The 23,816-nt window shown below is 42.5% G+C and overlaps 2 protein-coding genes across 2 annotated transcripts; both read left to right on the top strand.

Moving 5' to 3' along the window:
* Positions 1–614: 614 nt before the first annotated feature.
* Positions 615–1,572, top strand: LOC309360115 (olfactory receptor 2A5-like; the record flags this gene model as incomplete). Its single annotated transcript, XM_081894707.1, has 1 exon — positions 615–1,572. The coding sequence occupies one exon, from the start codon at positions 615–617 to the stop codon at positions 1,542–1,544; it is 930 nt and encodes a 309-aa protein (XP_081750833.1). The 3' UTR covers positions 1,545–1,572.
* LOC309359672 (olfactory receptor 2A12-like) lies at positions 737–10,247 on the top strand (the record flags this gene model as incomplete). The annotated part of the gene is made up of 2 exons (XM_081893549.1): positions 737–784; positions 9,366–10,247. Exon 2 carries the CDS (start codon positions 9,447–9,449, stop codon positions 10,245–10,247), a length of 801 nt encoding a protein of 266 aa, XP_081749675.1. The 5' UTR covers positions 737–784; positions 9,366–9,446.
* Positions 10,248–23,816: the final 13,569 nt, after the last annotated feature.

The following is a 23,816-nucleotide window of genomic DNA, read 5'->3' as shown; positions in this document are numbered from 1 at the left end:
GCCGGCGTTTGTCCGCAGACAGCTTTTGGGTCATGTGGCCAGCATGACTAAGCCGCTTCTGGCGAACCAGAGCAGCACATGGAAACGCCGTTTACCTTCCCGCTGGAGGGGTACCTATTTATCTACTTGCACTTTGTGCTTTCAAACTGCTAGGCTGGCAGGAGCTGGGACCAAGCAACGGGAGCTCATCCCGTCGCGGAGATTTGAACCGCCGACCTTCTGATCGGCAAGTCCTAGGCTCTGCGGTTTAACCCACAGAGCCACCTGTGTACCTAGATGCTTATTGCCGTGGTGAAGCTCTCCACAGGCCAGAAAGAAATTTGCCCAATCCCAATGATCAGGGACACCCACCCCCAAAAAAGAAAAATTGCTGGGGTGCAGGGTCTGTCCCAACTCTATTATCAAGGGGGAAAGATAATGGAACAGGTAGAGATAAATGATATTTTGTAAGTTTATTTAATCCAAACTAAAACACAACAGGAGTCATCTCAGATATTAACCCATTTCATATTTATAGCACTGAGAGTTAGTAGTATTCTCCACTTCAGACACACAAGCCAGGTGACAGGTTTCATCTCTTTCTTTTGTATAGGAAATGAGACTAGGAAGGTGCTATGAGGAACCAAACATTTGTGACCGAATTCCTCCTGCTTGGTCTCTCTAAGAGCCTGAAGGTCCGTCTTTTGCTGTTTGGGCTTTTTTCTGTGACCTACACCATCACTCTGGTGGGCAACTCTATCATACTGATGCTCATCTGGCTGGACCCCCGACTCCACACGCCCATGTATTTCTTCCTGAGCCACCTTGCTTTTGTGGACATCTGCTATACATCCAGCACAGTCCCCCAGATGTTGGTGAACCTCCAGAGCCCAAGACAAACCATCTCGTTGGTTGGCTGTGCTGTTCAGATGCACATTTTTCTGACCCTGGCTATTACTGAGTGCATCCTCCTGGCAGTGATGGCGTATGATAGGTATGTGGCAATATGCCACCCACTGCACTACACGTTCCTCATGAACAAGAGAGTATGCATGAAGCTAGCTGTGGCAACCTGGATGAGTGGCCTTTTATTGCCAGTGGCACACACAGTCCTCACCTGGCGGTTGCCATTCTGTGGTCCCAATCTGATTGATCACTTCTTCTGTGAAATGCCAGCATTGCTGAAGTTGGCATGTGCCGATACCAAGATTGTTGAAAAGGTCACTTCGGTGGGATGCATCTTCACCTTGCTTATCCCCATCTCCTTTATCTTGACAACTTACATCCGCATCCTGGCTTCCGTCTTGAAAATCCAATCTGCCCAAGGACAGCACAAAGCATTCTCTACATGTGTCTCTCACATATCAGTGGTGGTGCTTTTCTATGGCAGCGCCATATTTATGTACATGAGACCAGAGTCTAGTCACTCTGCAGATTTGGACAAAATAGTCTCTCTCTTCTATAGCATATTCACCCCCATGTTCAATCCCATGATATACAGCCTGAGGAACAAAGACATGAAAGGGGCCTTGGTCAAAATTCTGTCACAGCACACGCTTTGTTGATTGAGAAACTGATTCCAGAGTGGGCTACTTTTTTAAAGTTCAGGCTGTTGTATGCTATTGTAACAAATATAAGTTGCTACTGAAGTAGGTGTACTTTGCAATAATATTATTTCTGCTACGGTTGTCAAGCAATTAAAGAAAATCTTGCCTCAAGAGGTTTCATTTTATCTCTCTGGACTGCACTGCAACATTTTTTAAAAAGTAATAATCAAGATTTTAGGGAATTTGTTTAAACCTAGCTAAAAGGGGGGGGGAAACAAATATTAATAATAATAAACAAACAAAAAACATGTCACACCCTGGAAAGACAAAAGTACAAAGATACAGCATAGCTTCAAAGGGATGGTAAAGTATTAACTCTTACAAAAATTCCCTTTAGAAATCATAAAGATATATAAAAACAAAAGTATTATCCACTTGTGAGTTCCATCACTATTGGGAATAAAGGTTCTATAAAGTCTTAAATGAGTCAGATGTTAGCATATGCTGGTGACACTGAATGACTGTGTGCCTCAATACTCATTTAACAAATAAAATTACGCCATATTGAGGGGGGGAATTACTCAATCACTGTTCATTAGATACTTTTAGTTTATGAGATATCTTTTCAAGGAGGGCAATTTGCCAAAGGCTGCAGTACTAGCAATCCAAAATTTTAAGATTGCAGGTCTTTCAGGATTTGACAATGGAGTCCTGGGCTGTTGTTAAATGATGGGAGATAAATTATTTGCTTTTCAAGTCCTCTTTTGTTTCCATATACAGATTCAAAAGAACCAGGTGGAAAAGTGGAGTCACAGTATGTTTAGTTATCAAAGTGATATCAGTGAACAACTTATTCCAAAATTTACTCACCTTTGAGCAGCCCCACCACATATGCCTATATGTACCAACTCTGCAGTTGACACATCACTTTTATTTTATTTTTATCATACTACTTTAATTGTCTTAGTAATGCCAGGATGTCTGTGTTATTAGTTTTTGGTTTTGTGAATAGTTAGCGAGACAGTGTACCTTTCATCTCTTTCTGACCTTGTCATTTACGCACACCTTCTCCCAATCATAATGTATATGTGTCTGCAACTCAGGACAACACTTTCTGCTGTGACAGATCTGCAGCTCGGGTTTCCGGGATGACTCATCAATTAGCCTAAAGACTGGGATTGAAACATTCAACCTCTCCTGCCACACTTGTCAGAGTGAAACACCCATGTCTAATGCAAACTTCTCTTTGCAAAACCTTTTCAAACACAACACATGCAAACATTACATTTTATGCATATTAAACATATCTTTAACACCCTACCTAAGACCTCATTCTCCTAGGAGGGACTTAGAAACACTTTGCAGTCTTTAGTCTCTCTCAGGTAAGCCCACCATTTTCTTCTCTTGGAAGAAATGTAGATTTAAGAGCAAGGGTCATTGCTGGCTCCCAAAACTCCAAATAGTGAATCTCCCCAGGTGGAAGATTTGTGCAGCCTACTTTCTTTCATTAACACAATGATTGCATATTTCGTTCCTGAGATGTTGTAAAGTTCAATTAAACTCAGTGGGATATACTGGGCAGCTTGCTACTGGTGAAAACTGCAATACAGTTGTAGCACCTTGTAGTAACAGAGCAATCCTATATGTGTCTATTCAGAGGTAAGGTATACTGAATTTAATGAGATTTACTCCCACAGCTGGATCCTCAGGCACTCAATTATTAAAATAATAGTATTGTTATAGATTTCTAAACCCTAGAAATTAATAAATAGTAGGATTTTGATTACTTGGGGTGTGAAGGGGGAAATACAAGCTGCAGAGGAATTCCTGGATTAGCCTATGCAAAATGACCTGGCCAAGCTAGGGCCATTAAGAAACAATTGAGGGCCATTGGCATTGCAAGGGAATTGTCCTTCCCCTCCCTGTCCTAAGGTGTGAACAGAAACTGCGGGAGGGGGGGTGGAAGGTTGCCAAGATAACTGTGTGTTTGAGGTGACAGGAAAAGGGAGTCTGGTAGCAAGGGGTTCTGCAATGAAAAAGGAGGAAGAGAGACTGGGATCCATCTTGGGCAGGTTGGCTGAAGGCTGGCCTGAGAGAGATGCCTTTGACTCCAGGGCTTCACTGCTGTGAGGGAAAAGTCCCTCTTGAAATGACCATGCTGTAAGATCTGTACTCCCTCCGTGCAGACCGAATGTTTAAATAGATGAATAAGCCATGTTTTTTAAAGCTACGACAGTCTCCGCTGTGTCTCAATTCACCAGAGGAACACAGACCCTGGGTGAGTGTCTGGAACCCCATTAATTCTTGCCGCCGTTTGGAAGAGAGTAGCTCAGGACTGAACTGTGGTTCTGACAACAGACTCTTTTTTTAAATATAATTTTTATTAACAAACCAATCAAATCACATTAATTCCAAATTACAGAGCCAAATTTTTAAATTTTGTTGGGGGTACCCATGCTTCGAGCTCAGAAAGAGATCCAAACATCTCTCTTGCTGCTGCTTTAATATTCACAGTTCTGTCCAATCTTCTCTTTATTGTTTTCCTCATCTTGTTGTTATCATATATTCCTTTCTTTGTGACCTCTGATAGTCTCCACAAGCAGGTTAAAAACAAATGTTGTTATATCCTGTGTGGATTTTCCATTCCTCCAAGAGCCATCTTCAAACAGACAGACGCCATTTCAACACTTCCGTACAAAATATTCTTAAATATTCTGACAGCAGACTCTTAATCTCAGAGTCGTGGGTTCAAACCCCATGTTGGGCAAATATTCCTGCATTGCAAAGGGTTGGACTAGATGGCCCCTTGCAATTCTACAATTCTATGATTCTACCTTTCTCCCATGGGATGCGGCTGGCGCTGTGGATTAAACCACAGAGCCTAGGACTTGTCGCTCAGAAGGTCGGTGGTTCGAATCCCTGTGACGGGCTGAGCTCCTGTTGCTCGGTCCCTGGTCCTGCCAACCTAGCAGTTCGAAAGCACGTCAAAGTGAAAGTAGATAAATAGGTACCACTCCAGCGGGAAGATAAACGGTGTTTCCGTGCGCTGCTTTGGTTCACCAGAAGTGGCTTAGTCATGCTGGCCACATGAGCTAGAAGCTGTACGCCGGCTCCCTTGGCCAATAAAGCGAGATGAGCGCTGCAACCCCAGAGTCGGTCACGACTGGACCTAATGCTCAGGGGCCCTTTACTACCCTACCTAGACTAGACAGCATAAAATTCATTGAAATATAAAACGTTTCACAAAAGATATATTCTAGCCCCATATTATCTGCAAAAGCTTTCCCCAACTTGTCTTCCAAATGCTTTAGACTACAATTCCCATTCACCCCAGCAAGCAATGCAATGGTCAAGGGAGTAACAAGTTGGAAACAGTTTATTCATTGAGTCCTTTTTAAGTGGAACTAGAACTTGGATCCTTCTGTACACAAATCATGTCTTCTCCCACTTGAGCTTCGGCCCCTCCCCAGATCAACAAAGATTTAAAAGTGGGCAGTGTAACATCTAGTGATGCTTTATTTTTCTGAAGGGAGTAAGAGACTGTGTATGCAGGGGAGACGGAATAATCCTTACAACAATGCAGAAAATCAACAGGTGAGTGAGTTTTAACACTGCTTGTTTGTTAAAACAGTGATTTGTTTATTTGCTAAATCATACAGGTCCTGATTTTCAACCAACATGTGATTGTGACGATCAACTCAAATCACTAACTATAGACTGAATAAGCAGCAATAAAACAATCCAAAACTGGCAACAGATAAGCAAAATATATGTGCTAAAGACACATAGCTATTATATAACAATAGCCAGTGCTTTTTTTTTCCTAAAAAAAATGTTTAGGGGTACTCTCATGTTTTTCCTACTCATATTGAAATACTGCCCCTCAGAAGATTACATATTCTTTTTGGTTAGAGAACTGTTAGACTGTATTAAAATGAAAGGATATAAGATTCTAAACAAGATGATAATTTGTTTGGAAAAAATTATTTACGATGTAAGTGGGTGCGGGAGACGTGAGGGAGTCCAAATAAGTAATGAAAGTATGTTATGTAAATGAAGTTGGTTGTTATTTATGCATTTGTGTTTTAAAAAAACCTTAATAAATTTTCTTAAAAAAAAAATATGAAATACTGCCCCTCAATGAGGCCAAACCTAGATTCACAAAATGTTTAGAGGTATGCACACCCCCACGAAAATAGCGTTGACAATAGCTATATTAACAGAGCATGATCAAAAGGTATTTTCATGTATACATGCTAGATTGCAAGCATATATTCACTCCCCTGTTTGAGAGGAACTTCCTTGAACTTAGCGGGACTTACTTCTGAGCATAGAATTGAACAGTAACTCTTCTGAAAGATGTAATATTTTATCTAAAAGATGCATGCCAGATATTTGTTCTCTCTCTTTTTACCAAATATCCCCCCCCCCCCGCACACATTAATAATTGATGGAAAGTAGAAATAACCCATAAAACAGTGGTTCCCATATGCTCTCCCCACCACGGACCATTTGAAAATTGCCGAGGATCTTGATGATTTTGTTTTCTGCCGGCTGAAGCAGTTCCAATGAGCACCGGTGCTAGATGCTGCATGCTATTTAATTGTATTATTTCTTACATTGTATTCTATTGTATTACAATCTGAATTCATGGACTTTTATATAATTCAAATGGTTCTTCACAGACCACTTGAATGAAGCTTGCAGACCACAGTATGGGAACTTCTGCTATGAAGAACATCTCTGGACCAAATCCTTCCATGGTATTAGATGTCCCAATGTCCATAACTCTGATTAGGAGACAGCATCCAAAAGGAGACAAAAGTGGAAGCAATATGGAATGGTAATGCTATTTGTACTTCAACGCTTTCTCCAAAGGGCAGATTTCATTAACATATTACTGCAGATCAGTGTCTGAGTCTCTAGTCCACTGTATTAGAGTGTTCAGCGTTGAATAGATATCACAATAGCACCCACAACTATGGATACAGAGAAGGGCTAAACAGTACAAACTTCAATAATAAATTCTCTATCTATACAGAAAGAGCAGTGGTTCTCAGGTAGTTCAAATTTGCAGCCATTGCTACTAAACCTACAGATTAACTTATGCATGGTGTCAGAGAAGAAAGTGCTGCTTCACCTCCCTCTTAAAAAGGTCATCCAATTAAACTGAAATACAGGAGAATCAGAAGAAGAAAAGCTATGGATTTAGCAATGTCCCTGGAAACCTAATTGGGAATCAAGATCTACTGAAGTGTGAATGCTGTGAGTCCCACTGTCTTATGTCCAGCTTCTATATATGTGTAAATAAAACCATATTTCCTAAAGATAACACAGGTCCCACTTACCTTCATTCTGAGGAAACTGAACTCTGGGTAAGTACTGGAACCCCAAGAGACTAGAGACTGGGGTATGCACAACAATAGAATTATTATTGCCGTTGTTTCTTCTTCTTCTTCTTCTTCTTCTTCTTCTTCTTCTTCTTCTTCTTCTTCTTCTTCTTCTTCTTCTTCTTCTTCTTCTTCTCCTCCTCCTTCTCCTTCTCTCCTTCTCCTTCTCCTTCTCCTTATTGTTAAAAGAAACTGGACTGTATGGAGGAACAAAAATATTCCGCTTTTTTAGATTTCCAGAAGTTAACATGAATGAAGATTCTGGGGAGAAGGGGAATGATAAATAAGAATGGGTGATTAATAGCTCACCCTAGAGGTTGGGGTTCTAGCCTAGACTTCTCCCTGACATGCAAGTTTTATTTGTGTGGGAATTTATTTACTAAAAAATAAATAAATACTATAGAGGAGTATTCAGTTATGCAAGCCCTCACCTGCTGTCTAAAATGCTACAGCTCAAACACAAGTTTACCAGCTCACTGAGAATGCATCAGATACATACAGAGGAAGATTAGGGGTGTGCTATGGGTCCCATCCTAGCGGGGGGGGGGGCTGTGGGAGGAGTGGAAGGGTAAGGTGACTCCATCAAGGCTTGAAAGCTAGAAGAGCAAATGGAATGGAAGGGGACACCAGTGTCTCAGAAACCAGGATTTGTGTGTGTGTTGCCCTCCAAACATTTTAAGAAAACATTTATTTAGGAGGCATGTGAAATGGATTTTAGTTGTAAGCCACACCTCTAGTGTATACTTAATATATTATTATTATTATCCTTACCCATGCATTCTTAATAGGTTTATTTTCTTCTGCATCAGGGCTAAGGAAGTTTCTGTTGATTATAAAGGCATCTTTTCCCTTCTTGAGACCATTTATCCCAGTAAATGACAGTGGTAAGATATTTTTTTATATATAATAATATTTATTCAAATTTTGTTTAAGCAATAAAAGACATACATAGTAACATAGTATTTTCCAATATCCACATTTCATTCTCATCATTGGACTTCCTCACAACTCTTGTTCCTGCATTCCAAACTCATAAATTTTGCCAGCAAATTATTAACTTGTTTCAATTCATGTAGTGTAGTTTTCCAATATTGAATCTCAAATTTTAGAAAATTTAGATCACTCTTTTGGAGACTTAGTTTTAACATACTATTTATCCAAAATTTGTCTTTTCTTTCAATTGCATTTAGATTCATATTCCTTATAACTAATTTGTTGGAACCGTGTTATTACTAATCTTACATCTTTCTTAACATTCATACAATTTACAATGTTTTTGTAGATAGTCCTTAAATTTCTTCCAGTCCTCCTCCACCAGTTCTTCTCCCAGGTCTCGGATTCTGCCAGTCATTTCCGCCAGTTCCATATAGTCCATCAGTTGCATCTGCCATTCTTCAGAAACAGAAAACTCAAATCTTGAGTTTTCCAGCATTTAGTGATGAGTATCCTTGCTGCTGTTGTAGCATACATAAAAAAGGTTCGGTCCTTCTTTTGCACCCTCTGGCCGACAATGCCTAAAAGAAAGGCCTCTGGTTTCTTAGGGAAGGTATACTTAAATACCTTTTTCAGCTCATTATATATCATTTCCCAGAAAGCCTTCACTCTAGGGCAAGTCCACCAGAGGTGAAAGAATGTTCCTTGGGCTTCTTTGCACTTCCAACATTTATTATCAGACAAATGGTATATCTTTGCAAGCTTGACTGGGGTCATGTACCACCTGTATATCATTTTCATAATGTTTTCTTTCAAGGCATTACATGCCGTAAATCTCAGACCGGTGGTCCATAACTTTTCCCAGTCAGCAAACATGATGTTGTACCCTATGTCCTGTGCCCATTTTATCATAGCTGATTTGACCGTTTCATCCTGTGTATTCCATTTTAGCAGCAAAGACTTCTTTAATCTGAGCATAACAGTGGTAAGATATTAAGCTGCTTCTAGGGGGGTGGATTTCTGATATTTTGGTAGGGCGGTGGTGGTGGGGGGAGGGTTTGGCTTAATTTAGATGAGATGACAAAAGTGGGGGTTCCTTGTCATTTTTAAATGTGATTAAGAAAAGCCTACCCAGATGCTTATTGCCATGGTGAGACTCTCCACAGAAAGAAATTTGCCCACTCCCAGTCATCATGGATGCCACCACACCACACAAAGAAACATTGCTGGGGGGAAACTGTCCCAACTCTATTATCAAGGGGGAAAGATAATGGAACATGTAGAGATAAATGATATTTTGTAAGTTTATTTAATCCAAACTAAGACAGGAGTCATCTCAGATATTAACCCATTTCATGTTTATAGCACACTGAGAGTAAGTAGTATTCTCCACTTCAGACACATAAGCCCAGGTGACAGGTTTCATCTCTTTCTTTTGTATAGGAAATGAGACTAGGAAGCTGCTATGAGGAACCAAACATTTGTGCCTGAATTCCTCCTTCTTGGTCTCTCTAAGAGCTTGAAGATCCGTCTTTTGCTGTTTGGGCTTTTTTCTGTGACCTACACCATCACTCTGGTGGGCAACTCTATCATACTGATGCTCATCTGGCTGGACCCCCGACTCCGCACACCCATGTACTTCTTCCTGAGCCACCTTGCCTTTGTGGACATCTGCTATACATCCAGCACAGTCCCCCAGATGTTGGTGAACCTCCAGAGCCCAAGACAAACCATCTCATTGGCTGGTTGTGCTGTACAGATGTATGTCTTCCTGGTCTTGGCCACAACTGAGTGCATCCTCCTGGCAGTGATGGCGTATGATAGGTATGTGGCAATATGCCACCCACTGCACTACACGTTCCTCATGAACAAGAGAGTATGCATGAAGCTAGCTGTGGCAACCTGGATGAGTGGCCTTTTATTGCCAGTGGCACACACAGTCCTCACCTGGCGGTTGCCATTCTGTGGTCCCAATCTGATTGATCACTTCTTCTGTGAAATGCCAGCATTGCTGAAGTTGGCCTGTGCCGATACCAAGATTGTTGAAAAGGTCACTTCGGTGGGATGCATCTTCACCTTGCTTATCCCCATCTCCTTTATCTTGGTGACTTACGCCCACATCCTGGCTTCCGTCTTCAAAATCCAATCTGCCCAAGGACAGCACAAAGCATTCTCTACATGTGTCTCTCACATATCAGTGGTGGTGCTTTTCTATGGCAGCGCCATATTTATGTACATGAGACCGGAGTCCAGCCACTCCTCTGGTCAGGACAAAATGATCTCTCTGTTTTATAGCATTGTCATTCCATTGTTTAATCCAATTATATACAGTCTGAAGAACAGAGATGTGAAAGAGGCTTTGATTAAAATTCTCCGAAGGTGCAGAGGACCTTGTTGATCCTCAGGCAAACATGAGATGCAAACCTAGTGCAAGTAGGTACCTATTTATCTACTTGCATGCCAGTGCAAGTAGATAAATAGGTACCACTGTGGCGGGAAGGTAAACAGCATTTCCATGCACTCTGGTTTCCGTCAGGTGTTCTGTTGTGCCAGAAGCAGTTTAGTCATGACCCGGAAAGCTGTCTATGGACAAAGGCTGGCTCCCCCGACCTGAAAGAGAGATGAGCACCGCAACCCCATAGTCGCCACTGACTGGACTTACTAGGTCAGGGTCCCTGACCATTTTTAAACCTTATAGTAATAGTCTAGCAGGTCCACTGTGGTTGACTCTTTCTGGCAGTGTCTCTGCAAGGTTTCAGGCATGGACTCTGCTATCTGTGAAGCTTGTGTTGTGGGTTTTTGCTTTTGTTTTACTGGTGATGATGGGAATTGAACCTGAGACCTTCCAAGTACAAAGCTTTTAAAAAAAGGAGAGAGAAAATGTAGAACCTCTGATCGAAGTGCTGATTGTGGCTGATGGTACCACATAAAAAGGCAAGTTTCCTTGGCCTGGAGTAGGGGAAGCAAAAGGCTCCTTGGAGGCTTGTGAATATTCACTTTGAATGCTCATAAAGCCTTAACTCCTTTCAGGGTGTAGAAATAACCTTGATTTTTCAAAAAGGGAAAAAAGAATGTAGAACCTTTGATCCAAGTACTGATTGTGGTTGATAGTACCATAAAAAGACAATTTACAGTCATTTTCTTTTCTTCTCTTCTCTTTTCTTTATTTCTTATTTCTTTGCTTTCTTACCTGTCCTTCCCCACAAAGTCCCAAAGCAAGTTATTATATACAGTCCACAGGCATAAGCCTATGTTTGTTTGCCTTCCTTGTCTTCACATCAGAGGTTCTTGTTTAAGTAGCGTGTTGGTGTTAGAGCTGTAGAAGAAGGCTGTTTTTGTTTTGTTTTCACAATGTTTGGTGCCTACATAAAATGATACAACAACAACAGCACAAAAATATCACTCAGGTGATTTTCATGAAACATACATTTTAAATCTATTATCTGAGTCAGTAACCAGTGATCAGGGCTTGGTAAATCCCATTGTGACAGAAGGTGATAAATAAGGTAAAGGGTAAAGGTACCCCTGCCCGTACGGGCCAGTCTTGCCAGACTCTGGGGTTGTGCGCCCATCTCACTTAAGAGGCCAGGGGCCAGCGCTGTCCGGAGACACTTCCAGGTCACATGGCCAGCGTGACATCGCTGCTCTGGCGAGCCAGAGCCGCACACGGAAACGCCGTTTACCTTCCCGCTGGTAAGCGGTCCCTATTTATCTACTTGCACCCGGAGGTGCTTTCGAACTGCTAGGTTGGCAGGCGCTGGGACCGAGCAGCGGGAGCGCACCCCGCCGCAGGGATTCGAACCGCCGACCTTTCGATCGGCAAGTCCTAGGCACTGAGGCTTTAACCCACAGCGCCACCTGCGTCCCCAGGTGATAAATAGTTACAGTCAAATTCACCATGCAAATTGCAATATGGTCCTTGGCGTATACTGACAACATGGTGCATGGCTGTGTCATTTGTGAGAGAAAGCTATTAAGATTTGCATCTGTCTTCCCCCCACCCAACCTCTCTTTTTGTAGGACAACCTATTGTAAACCCACAGATTCCCTCTCAGACAGATATTAGAAAATTAGTCTAATACCCTTATACCGCCAAATTACACTGCACCCGCCATACTATTTCTCTGAAAATTAGTGGAACTTTGCCCATTGACTTTCCTAGAGGAAATAGACCGAGCATAGATGGGAACAGCCGCAGCTGGCTTCACACAAGGAAACCGTTTAATAGTGAGGGTCCCAAATTCTGATTGCAATCATAATTCAGAATCAGTTTGGGGAATTGCATGCATAGCTATGTATTCTCAGAGCCAGCCCAGGACATTTTTCTGTATCTGAGGTGAACCACAACATGTGTCAGCATCGTCCTTGCCCCCACACCATGCAAGCTGACTAGGACCTTTGCGCCTTTTGTGCACCAAGCACTCAACAGCCCCCAGTCAGCATGGCCAATGACCAGGGATGATGTGACACCAAAGAGTCAATGTTGCGTAGTCGCTGCAGTGATGGGCGTGGGCCTGGGAGACCAGGGCTAAAATCCCCACTCAGCCGTGAAGCTCATTGGGATAATCTCTCTCTCTCTCTCTCTCTCTCTCTCTCTCTCTCTCTCTCTCTCTCTCTCTCTCTCTCTGCCTAAACCTACCTCACAGGAATGTTGTAGGGATTAAATGATAAATGGTAGAAGATATGGACACCACCTTGAGCTCCTGGGATTAACAGGTGGAGTATAGAGGCAATAAATAAAGATGGATCCGAGTGGAGGGGGCACCAAAGGCAAAAATGAAGCAGCAGGTGGGTGGGGGAAGAAGGAAGGCAAACAAGCGAGAGAATGGGTGGGCAAGGGAGGCGATGGGCAGGCAGAAGACCAAAATGCTGCCCTGCAGATTATTTGCATGGTGGGGGTGCTGTCATTAGTAACAGAATCCTTCTGAGATTTGCATTTCTTTCCGCACCATGATCTCATCATTTTAAACAGCCCAAGTCAGTTTCCATTGCTGGACATCTGAAAGAGACCAGGAGAATCGCACAGTGATAATTCTTCCACTCAGGCATTTTTGGCAGAAAGTAACAACAATGGGCATAACTACTCCATTTGGGATCTTTTCCCAGACCATTTTAGCAATTGAGTCCACCGTTGCGTTTTTAGGAAGTGGATTTATCATAGTTGTGAATGGGCACCGATGGCTCCAAAACTGGAAGATGGCCCCTTGCGACTTCCTCTTGACCAGTTTGAGCATCTCCAGAATTATGCTGCAGGTGACAGTCATGATCAGTAATATCCTGTACAACAGCCTTACAGAGAACTATACTCGTACTCTAATACAGGATATTAACACATCTTTCTGGTTATTTTTCAACAACGCCAGCTTCTGGTGTGCCACATGGCTCAACATTTTCTACTGTGTGAAGGTCACCAACTTCCCCCACCACCTGTTCCTCTGGCTGAAGCTAAGGATTGATGTACTTGCACCCAGACTGCTCGGAATGGTGATAATAGCTTTCATGCTCTTCTCTGTTCATCCAGCCATTCTTTATTTTGAAAACAAGAAACTCTGCAATATCTCAGGAACTCTGGCATGGAATGCCAGTCTCAAGAAGGTTTGCCACGACCCATACTTCGTTTTTAGAACTCTACAGTTCTGTTCTATAAGCATGAGTTTCACCCTGAGCATAATGGCATCCATGGCTTTGGTCATCTCTCTTTGGAGGCACAGAAAGAATCTAAAAAAGAGTGGCTCTGTCATTAAGGACCTCAGCACTCAGGTCTATCTCAATGTCATGAAGTCTTTGTTGTTCTCTCTGCTTGTTGACACTTCGTATTTTGCTTCTTTAATCATTTCTTTGGTTCTATATATCAGGTATGGCACAGATAGCCAATTAGTTGTTCATATTGTGCTGTCTGCAGTCCCTTCAGCACATACCATGATCCTAATATTGTCCAATCCCAAACTGAAAGAAATCTTAATGCACATTCTACACATCAGACAAAGGGCAACCTAAAGAGAAGAGGGCTGTGGACATGCATCTCTTGCATCCAAGAAGACAAGATTTTTTCCCCACCTTCCCTATATAAAACTTGCCTCAGATGTACTGTCTGTTGTATTTCATAATACAATAACATGAAAATGGAATCTAAGTAAAAAGAAAAACAGAAAAATAAATAAAAGAAAATGCAGTGTTCTCTCAAAAGCAGATCTTAACCCTTGTCTTAAACAGAGTGAAATGTCAGCATTGCTGAAGTTGGCCTGTGCCGATACCAAGGTTGTTGAAAAGGTCACTTCAGTGGGATGCATTTTCACCTTGCTTATCGCCATCTCCTTTATCTCGATGACTTACATCCGCATCCCAGCTTCCCTCTTGAAAATTCAGCCTGCCAAGGACAGCACAAAACATTCTCTACTTGTGTCTCTCATGTATCAGTGGTGGTGCTTTCCTATGGCAGCGCCATATTAATGTACATGAGACCTGAGTTGAGCCACTCCCCTGGTCAGGACAAAGCGATCTCTCTGTTTTATAACATTGTCATTCCCTTGTTTAATCCAATTATATAAAGTCTGAAGAATAGAGATGTGAAAGAGGCCTTGATTAAAATTCTCCGAAGGTGCAGAAGACCTTGTTGATCCTCAGGCAAACATGAGGTGCTACCTTCTACTAATAGTCCAGCAGGTCTACCGTGGTTGACTCTTTCTGGCAGTGTCTCTGCAAGGTTTCAGGCAAAGACTCTGCTATTTGTGAAACTTGTGTTGTGGGTTTTTGTTTTTATTTTACGGAGATAGGAATTGAATCTGAGATCTTCCAGGTACAAAGCCTTTTCTCTGCCACTGAAATATGACCCTGTGATGGGTTTATGGATTTGGTAATGGTAAAGGTAATCAGGCCAAGGGAGCCGATGTTTGCCTGCAGACAGCTTTTTCTGGGTCATGTGGCCAGCACCACTAAACTGCTTCTGGTGCATGGAACACCATGACGAGTGCCAGAGTGCACGGAAACACCACTTACTTTCCCATCACAGTGGTACCTATTTATCTACTCACAGTGGTATGCTTCCAAACTGCTAGGTTGGCAGCCGTTGGGACAAAGCAACCAGAGCTCACCCCGTCATGCAGATTTGAACTGCTGACCTTATGATCAACAAGTCCAAGAGGCTCAGTGGTTTAGATGACAGTGCTACCTACGTCCCTTTAGGTTTATGGGTTAAATGAAGTTTTGGGGCATCAAAGCTAATTTCCTTGGAGATGATAGCTTGACTCATGTGTGTATTTAAGCCAGACCCAATGTGTATCTAAGCCATGTGCTGGACCTTGTTAATCCTTTATTTAACCAAGTGTAAAAGCTCATTAAGTTAGATAATTTTCATTTGATGTGTTAGTCTGGGGTAGAGCCATTTAAGCGACACAAAGGATAATAAAACAATCCCATTTGCAAATGTGTGTGTTTAACAACAACAACCGCAACAACAACAACAACAACACCCCGCCCATCTGACTGGGTTGCCTGAACCACTCTGGGAGGCTTCCAGTATATACCCCCAATGAAGGGTTTTGTGTAAAAGACAACTCCAGTGTTTTAGTGTGTTAGGAAAGGTTAGAGTTTAGAATGGAAGTTAGGAATTAAGTAATAGAGTTAGGAAGCAATGTGGGCGAGAAGCAGAGAGAGAAATTAAGTGACAAGCAAAGTGCAGGAGGCAGAAGAAATATATAGGGTCTGGTTCAAATCAATGCTTCGCTCCTGGAGGAGATAAGACACTCCTGGATTGTAATGCTGTGTATATATATGTGTAAATAAACCATATATCATAAAGACACCACAGTCTCCGCTATGCCTCATTCCAAAAGGAAACACAGACCTTGGGTGAAAGTGAACCTGGTACCTCTGCAATCTCACACTGCTTGGTGATTGGGGTGGCCTGTAACAGCCCCTTTCTTTGACCTGCATGCGGAACCAAACAAGAACATAGCTTAAGAAATTGTTAGGGCCAGGACCTCACACAGGTCTCGTCCACACTTTGCTTGTCTCACATCTAGAAAGCTGGGATCTGAGATGTTTTCTGCTTGTCCTGAGCCTTCTTTCACAGTCTGAGCAGGGGGAATACATGGATTTCTTCCCATCCTCATTTAATCCCCACAACAATCTTATGAGGTAGCTTAGGCTGAGAAGCAGTGACTGGCCCAAGGTCACCGAATGAGCTTCACAGCTGAGCGGGGATCTGAATCCTGGTCTCCCAGGTCCTCGTCTGACACTCTGACCACTTCACCACACTGGCTCTCTAACTTTAATTGCCATTGTTCTTTCTGATTTCTGAGCTGTTGTGTCTTCCCCCAGTCCTGCAAACTGTCCCTTCCTCTCCCTTCTCCTACCCCAAGGTGAAGAAACATGCCATGGGACAACAGGGGAAGTGGCAGGAGGCACTCACAGCCCACAGCTGAGCATCATTTCTCACTGGGGACTGAGGCCACCAGTCAAAGAATTTCTAGCAGGGAAGTAATGCTGTGTATGCCAGTTCCTGCTCAATGGTGGATTATCTCTCAGGGAATGCAATGGAACTGCATAGTCTCCGTTTTCCTTTGGGGGATTCTGGAGCTGGTAGTTGCATTCCCAGTCTCCAGTGGGAACAGACACTCTGCCAGGAGTTGAGAGTGCTTTGTACCACATGCCACAAGGTAAGTTTCCTTGGCCTGGAGTAGGGGAAGCAAAAGGCTCCTTGGAGGCTTGTGAATATTCACTTTGAATGTTCATAAAGCCTTAACTCCTTTCAGGGTGTAGAAATAACCTTGATTTTTCAAAAAGGGAAAAAAGAATGTAGAACCTCTGATCCAAATGCTGATTGTGGTTGATGGTACCCATAAAAAGACAATTTACAGTCATTTTCTTTTCTTTTATTCTCTTTTCTATTTCTTATTTCTTTGCTTTCTTACCTGTCCTTCCCCACAGTCCCAAAGCAGGTTGCGATATACAGTCCACAGGCATAAGCCTATTGTTTGTTTGCATTCTGAGTTTTCACATCAGAGGTTCTTGTTTAAGTAACGTGTTGTGTCTTAAAGCTGTAGAAGAGGGCTTTTCCTTTTCTTTTTTTACAATGCTTTGCTGCCTACATAAAATGATACACTAACAACAACACACAAAAAATCCGGTACAGATCATTACACCGAATATGGCTCAGGTGATTTTCATAAAACATACATTTTAAATCTATTATCTGAGTCAGTAACCAGTGATCAGGGCTTGGTAAATCCCATTGTGACAGAAGGTGATAAATAATTACAGTCAAATTCACCGTGGAAATTGCAATATGGTCCTTGGCATATACAGACAACATGGTGCATGGCTGTGTCATTTGTGAGAGAAAGCTATTAAGATTTGCATCTGTCTTCCCCCCACCCAACCTCTCTTTTTGTAGGACAGCCGATTATAAACCCACAGATTCCCTCTCAGACAAATATTAGAAAACTAATCTAATACCCTTACACCCCCAAATTACACTACACCCACCATACTACTGTATTTCTCTGATCATTTTTGGAACTTTGCCCATTGACTTTCCTAGAGGAAATGGACTGAGCATAGTTGGAAACAGCGGCAGCTGGCTTCACACAAGGAAACTGTTTAATAGCTGAGGTTCCCAAATTTTGATCACAATCATAATTCAGAATCCGTTTGGGGAATTGCAGGCATAGCTATGTAGCCTCACGACCAGGCCAGGACATTTTTGCATCAGAGGTCAACCACAACATGTGTCAGCATCGTCCGTGCCCCCACACCATGCAAGCTGACTAGGTCCTTTGCGCCTTTTGTACACCAAGCACTGAACAGCCCTCAGTCAGCATGGCCAATGATCAGGGATGACGTGACACCCAAGAGTCAATGTTGCGTAGTGGCTGGAGTCATGGGCCTGGGCCTGGGAGACCAGGGCTAATATCCCCACTCAGCCGTGAAGCTCATTAGGTGACCTTGGGATAATATCTCTCTCTCTCTCTCTCTCTCTCTCTCTCTCTGCCTAAACCTACCTCACAGGAATGTTGTAGGCATTAAATGATAAATGGTAGAAGATATGGACACCATCTTGAGCTCCTGGGATTAACAGGTGGAGTATAGAGGCAATAAATAAATATGGATCCGAGGGGAGGAGGCACCAAAGGCAAAAATGAAGCAGCAGGTGGGTGGGGGAAGAAGGAAGGCAAACAAGCAAGGGAATGGGTGGGCAAGGAAGGAGGAGGTGATGGGCAGGCAGAAGACCAAAATGCTGCCCTGCAGATTATTTGCATGGTGGGGTGCTGTCATTAGTAACAGAATCCTACTAAGATTTCCATTTCTTTCCACACAATGATCCCATCATTTTAAAAGCCCAAGTCTCCAGAGTTTCCAATGCTGGACATCTGAAAGAGACCAGGAGAATCGCACGCTGATACTTCTTCCTCTCAGGCATTTTTGGCAGAAAGTAACAACAATGGGCATAACTACTCCTTTTGGGATCTTTTTCCAGACCTTTTTTGCAATTGAGTCCACTGTTGCCTTTTTATTAAATGGATTTATCCTAGTTGTGAATGGGCACCGATGGCTCCAAAACTGGAAGATGGCCCCTTGCGACTTCCTCTTGACCAGTTTGAGCATCTCCAGGATTCTGTTGCAGCTGACCATCATGATAAATAATATGCTGTACAACAGCCTTCCAGAGAACTATACAGGTACTTTTACACAGGAGATTGGCACATTTTTCTGGTTATTTTTAAGCAATGTTAGCCTCTGGTGTGCCACATGGCTCAACATTTTCTACTGTGTGAAGGTCACCAACTTCCCCCATCACCTGTTCCTCTGGCTGAAACTAAGGATTAATGTACTTGGACCCAGGCTGCTCGGGATGGTGATAATAGCTCTCATGCTCTTCTCTGTTCATCCAACCATTCTTTATTTTGAAAACAAGAAGGCCTGCAATCTCTCAGGAACTCTGGCATGGAATGCCAGTCTCAACAAGGTTTGCCAAGACCCATACTTTCTTTTTAGAACTCTACATATATGTTTTTTATGCATGAGTTTCATCCTCAGTGTAACGGCATCCATGGTTTTGCTCATCTCTCTTTGGAGGCACAGAAAGAATCTAAAAAAGAGTGGCTCTGTCATTAAGGACATCAGCACTCAGGTCTATCTCAATGTCATGAAGTCTTTGTTGTTCTCTCTGTTCTTTGGTATAACCTATTTTGCTGCTGTAATCATTCCTACGGCAAATTTGGGCTGGTATGGCACAAACAACCAATTAGTTATTGATATTGTGCTGTCTGCAGTCCCTTCAGCACATACCATGATCCTAATATTGTCCAATCCCAAACTGAAAGAAATCTTAATGCACATTCTACACATCAGACAAAGGGCAACCTAAAGAGAAGAGGGCTGTGGACATGCATCTCTTGCATCCAAGAAGACAAGATTCTTTCCATTCCCTCCCTATATAAAACTTGCCTCAGATGTACTGTCTGCTGTATTTCATAACACAATAACATGAAAATGGAATCTAAGTAAAAAGAAAAACAGAGAAAAATTAAGAAAAGAAAATGCAGAGCTCTCTCAAAAGCAGATCTTAACCCTTGTCTTAAACATGGTGAAATGTCAGCATTGCTGAAGTTGGCCTGTGCCGATACCCAGGCTGTTGAAAAGGTGACTTCGGTGGGATGCATTTTCAGCTTGTTTATCCCCATCTCCTTTATCTTGATGACTTACACACACGCCCCGGCTTCCCAGGACCTTGGGAAATTCAACCTGCCAAGGACAGCACAAAACATTCTCTGCTTGTGTCTCTCATGTATCAGTGGTGGTGCTTTCCTATGGCAGCGCCATATTAATGTACATGAGGCCTGAGTTGAGCCACTCCCCTGGTCAGAACAAAATGATCCCTCTGTTTTATAACATTGCCATTCCCTTGTTTAATCCAATTATATACAGTCTGAAGAACAGAGATGTGAAAGAGGCCTTGATTAAAATTCTCCAAAGGTGCAGAAGACCTTGTTGATCCTCAGGCAAACATTGCTACCTTCCACTAATAGTTCAGCAGGTCCACCATGGTTGACTCTGGCAGTTTCTCTGCAAGATTTGAGGCAAAGACTCTGCTATCTGTGAAGCTTGTGCTGTGGGGTGTTTGTTTGTTTGTTTGTTTTTTACTGGTGATGATAGGGATTGAACCTGAGATCTTCCAAGTACAAAGCCATTCTTTGCCACTGAAATATGACCCTGTTATAGATTTATGGATTTGGTAATGGTAAAGGTAATCAGGCCAAGGAAGCCGACGTTTGTCTGCAGACAGCTTTTTCTGGGTCATGTGGCCAGCATCACTAAACTGCTTCTGGTGCATGGACACCATGATGAGTGCCAGAGCACATGGAAACACCACTTACTCTCCCACCACAGTGGTACCTATTTATCTACTCACACTGGTATCCTTCAAAACTGCTAGGTTGGCAGCCGTTGGGATAAAGCAACTGGGGCTCACCCCGTCATGCAGATTTGAACTGCCGACCTTATGATCAACAAGCCCAAGAGGCTAGGTGGTTTAGACGACAGTGCTACCTATGTCCCTTTAAGTTTATGGGTTAAATGAAGTTTTGGGGCATCAAAGCTAATTTCCTTGGAGATGTGTGTATTTAAGTCAGACCCAATGTGTATCTAAGCCATGTGCTGGACCTTGTTAATCCTTTATTTAACCAAGTGTAAAAGCTCATTAAGTTAGATAATTTTCATTTGATATGTTAGTCTAGGGTAGAGCCATTTAAGCTACACAAAGGATAATAAAAGAATCCCATTTGCAAATGAGTGTGTTTAATAATAATAATAATAATAATAATAATAATAATAATAATAATACCCCGTCCATCTGACTGGGTTGCCTAAACCACTCTGGGAGGCTTTCAACATATACCCTCAACGAAGGGTTTTGTGTAAAAGACAACTCCAGTGTTTTAGCGTGTTAGGAAAGGTTAGAGTTTAGAATGGAAGTTAGCAATTAAGTAATAGAGTAGGAAGCAATGTGGGCGATAAGCAGAGAGAGAAATTAAGTGACAAGCAGAGTGCAGGAGGCAGAAGGTCTGGTTCCTTCCCAGGGTCTGGTTGAAATCAATGTTGTGCTCCTGGAGGAGGTAAGACACTCCTGGATTGTAATGCTGTGTATATATGTGTAAATAAACCATATATCATAAAGACACCACAGTCTCCGCTGTGCCTCATTCAAAAGGGAAACACAGACCTTGGGTTAAAGTGAACCTGGTACTTGGTTGAATGAATGAACGAAACTTTATTTGTGTCAGCCATAGGCAGAAGTGGCAGGAGGAACTCGCAGCCCACCGCTGAGCATCATTTCTCACTGGGGACTGAGGCTAACAGTCAAAGAATTTCTAGGAGAGAACTAATGCTATGTGTGCCAATAACTGCTAAAACTCCAGTGTTTTAGTGTGTTAGGAAAGGTTAGAGCTTAGAATGGAAGTTAGGAATTAAGTAATAGAGTTAGGAAGCAACGCGGGCGAGAAGCAGAGAGAGAAATTAAGTGACAAGCAGAGTGCAAGAGGCAGTATAGCCTTATTAGACTTTACCGATTGGTGGGCTCTGAAGTCAAATGACACCGAGGGTTGGTTCAGAGAAAGAGTTCTTCATTTCTGCTCTCCGGAGCAGCAGAAAGGCACTTGTGTGGTCAGTCCATAGCAAGGCCAAAGAAATGAGAGATTTCATGCAGTATATATATTCTCCAGGCACCCTCTCCCCCTTCCCCAGGAATCTGACCACGTCAGCTTATACACGCAGGTTGACATCTCAGATGTTCCTGCTCTGGTACTCTTAACCATAAAAGGGTTTTCCTTCCTGTAATCCTGACCATAACAGGTTATTCCTGTTCCTATATTCTTATCTTGGAACAAGAGGTCACCAACTCCAAGAACATACTCTGGCGCTGTTCCCGGACTAGGTCTGTGCCTCAGAGTGTGGTCAGGACGTAAGATAAGACCTAGACATGTCATCCCTGTTCCACTTTGGAATGGACAAGGCCATCCGTCATTACCAGCCTTCATGGACTGATAAGGGAGAGAGCTTTGAGCACTTGTTTATACAGCTGGGTTTTGGCTCAAGAGCTCAAGTTAAAGCATTTTAGAAATGCTCCCTTGGAAAAGGAAAAAAAAGGTGGATTTGGGGTCCCGTTTCAAACTGACTGCACAGAAACCCATTCCTTCATTCCCTCCTCTTCTTTTGGACAGCCTTATGGCTCGTCCCAAGGCCCTGGCCGGTATTCTCATGTCAGTGCTATAATCTGGGGCCGAATCATTCGTGACATCTTTTACGCATCATATTTTGCAGGCATTGCATTAATCTGGGTATACAGGAGCAGAAAAGAAGCAAGATTAGCAAGGGGCCTATTAACATCATTAAAAGTCCTCTAAGCCACCCAAGGTTCGGAAGCCACTCAGTCAACCAAGACATGTCCCATCCGTTCCAGGTTGGGACAGGAACATGGGCTACTTTTTCTATTTCTGCTGCCAGGTGTCGAATAGTTTCACCATGGTCAGAGATGTTAAAGCAGCAGGCTCCTCCCATCAAATGTAATGCGGCACAAAATCCGGCGGAACCCAAAATCGGGGCCGTAACTGAGGACTCGTTCCAAGGCACAGGGAGGAGGGGTATTCCTCCCAAAGCATCTGTAGGTCCCAGAGTGCAATTGGTTTGGTTTGCAGAATAGGCTACCATTTCTGCCACTTGCAGCCATTTATTGTACGTGTTGCGGGCACCCCATTCTCTCATTAGCCGCTGGGTTACCTTAAGTGGTGTGCCCCAAAACCTCCAACAACAACTGCTCTTGCTCTAGAGAGTCTGCAGAGCGCACCCGTCCCGGTCGCAATAAAAACCGGAAGTCGGACTCTCAGTTTCCCGCGGGAGCAGACACTCTTCCAGGAGCTGAGAGTGATTTGTACCACATCCCACAGGGTACGTTTCCTTGGCCTGGAGTAGGGGAAGCAAAAGGTTCCTTGGAGGCTTGCGAATATTCACTTTGAATGTTCATAAAGCCTTAACTCTTTCAGGGTGTAGAAACAACCTTGATTTAAAAAAAGGGGGTGTATTTTTTTTAAAGTAATATTTACTGAAGTTTTGAAAGATTACAAAAATAAAGGAAAAAGGAAAAAACAAAAAATAAAAACAATTTAAAAACAAATCAATCCTTCCATAACTTATCTTTTATTTGCTTGTTTCCTTGACCTCCTCACACCTCCCTTTTTTGTATCCTAGTTCAATTAGCTATTTCAGCAAATCCTTTCCATCTTTGTTTTTGTCCTAATAATTTATCTTAATATAATGTAACTTTACATTCTCACCAATTAACAATCTATTTTTACTTAATCCTTTATAACATGTCTGCTAAAACCACATAACTTCATTCCAACATACTTCTAACATTCCTTAATTTTGCAATGGTTCTGTAAATAAATTTTAAATTTCTTCCAATCTTCTTCCACCGACTCTTCTCCCTGGTCTCGGATTCTGCCAGTCATTTCCGCCAGTTCCATGTAGTCCATCACCTTCATCTGCCATTCTTCCCGGGTGGGTAAAACTTGTGTCTTCCAATAAAAAAAGGGGGGGATGTAGAACCTCTGATCCAAGTGCTGACTGTGGTAGATGGAACCACATAAGAAGACAATTCAGTCATATATATTTTTTGTTTATTTTAGTTCTTACTTCTTATCTTTCTTACCTATTCTTCACCACAAAGTCCCAAAGCAGGTTACGATATACAGTCCACAGGCATAAGCCTATTGTTTGTTTGCCTTCTGTGTCTTCACATCAGAGGTTCTTGTTTAAGTGAGGTGTTGTGTCTTAAAGCTGTAGAAGAGGGCTTTTTTCTTTTCTTTTTTTACAATGGTTTGCTGCCTACATAAAATAATACAGCAACAACAACACACACAAAAATCCGGTACAGATCATTACACCGAATATGGCTCAGGTGATTTTCATA

Source organism: Podarcis melisellensis (assembly GCF_964234715.1).
Source record: "Podarcis melisellensis genome assembly, chromosome: 17".
Lineage (NCBI taxonomy): Eukaryota > Metazoa > Chordata > Lepidosauria > Squamata > Lacertidae > Podarcis > Podarcis melisellensis.
This window is presented reverse-complemented; position numbering and strand designations above follow the sequence as displayed.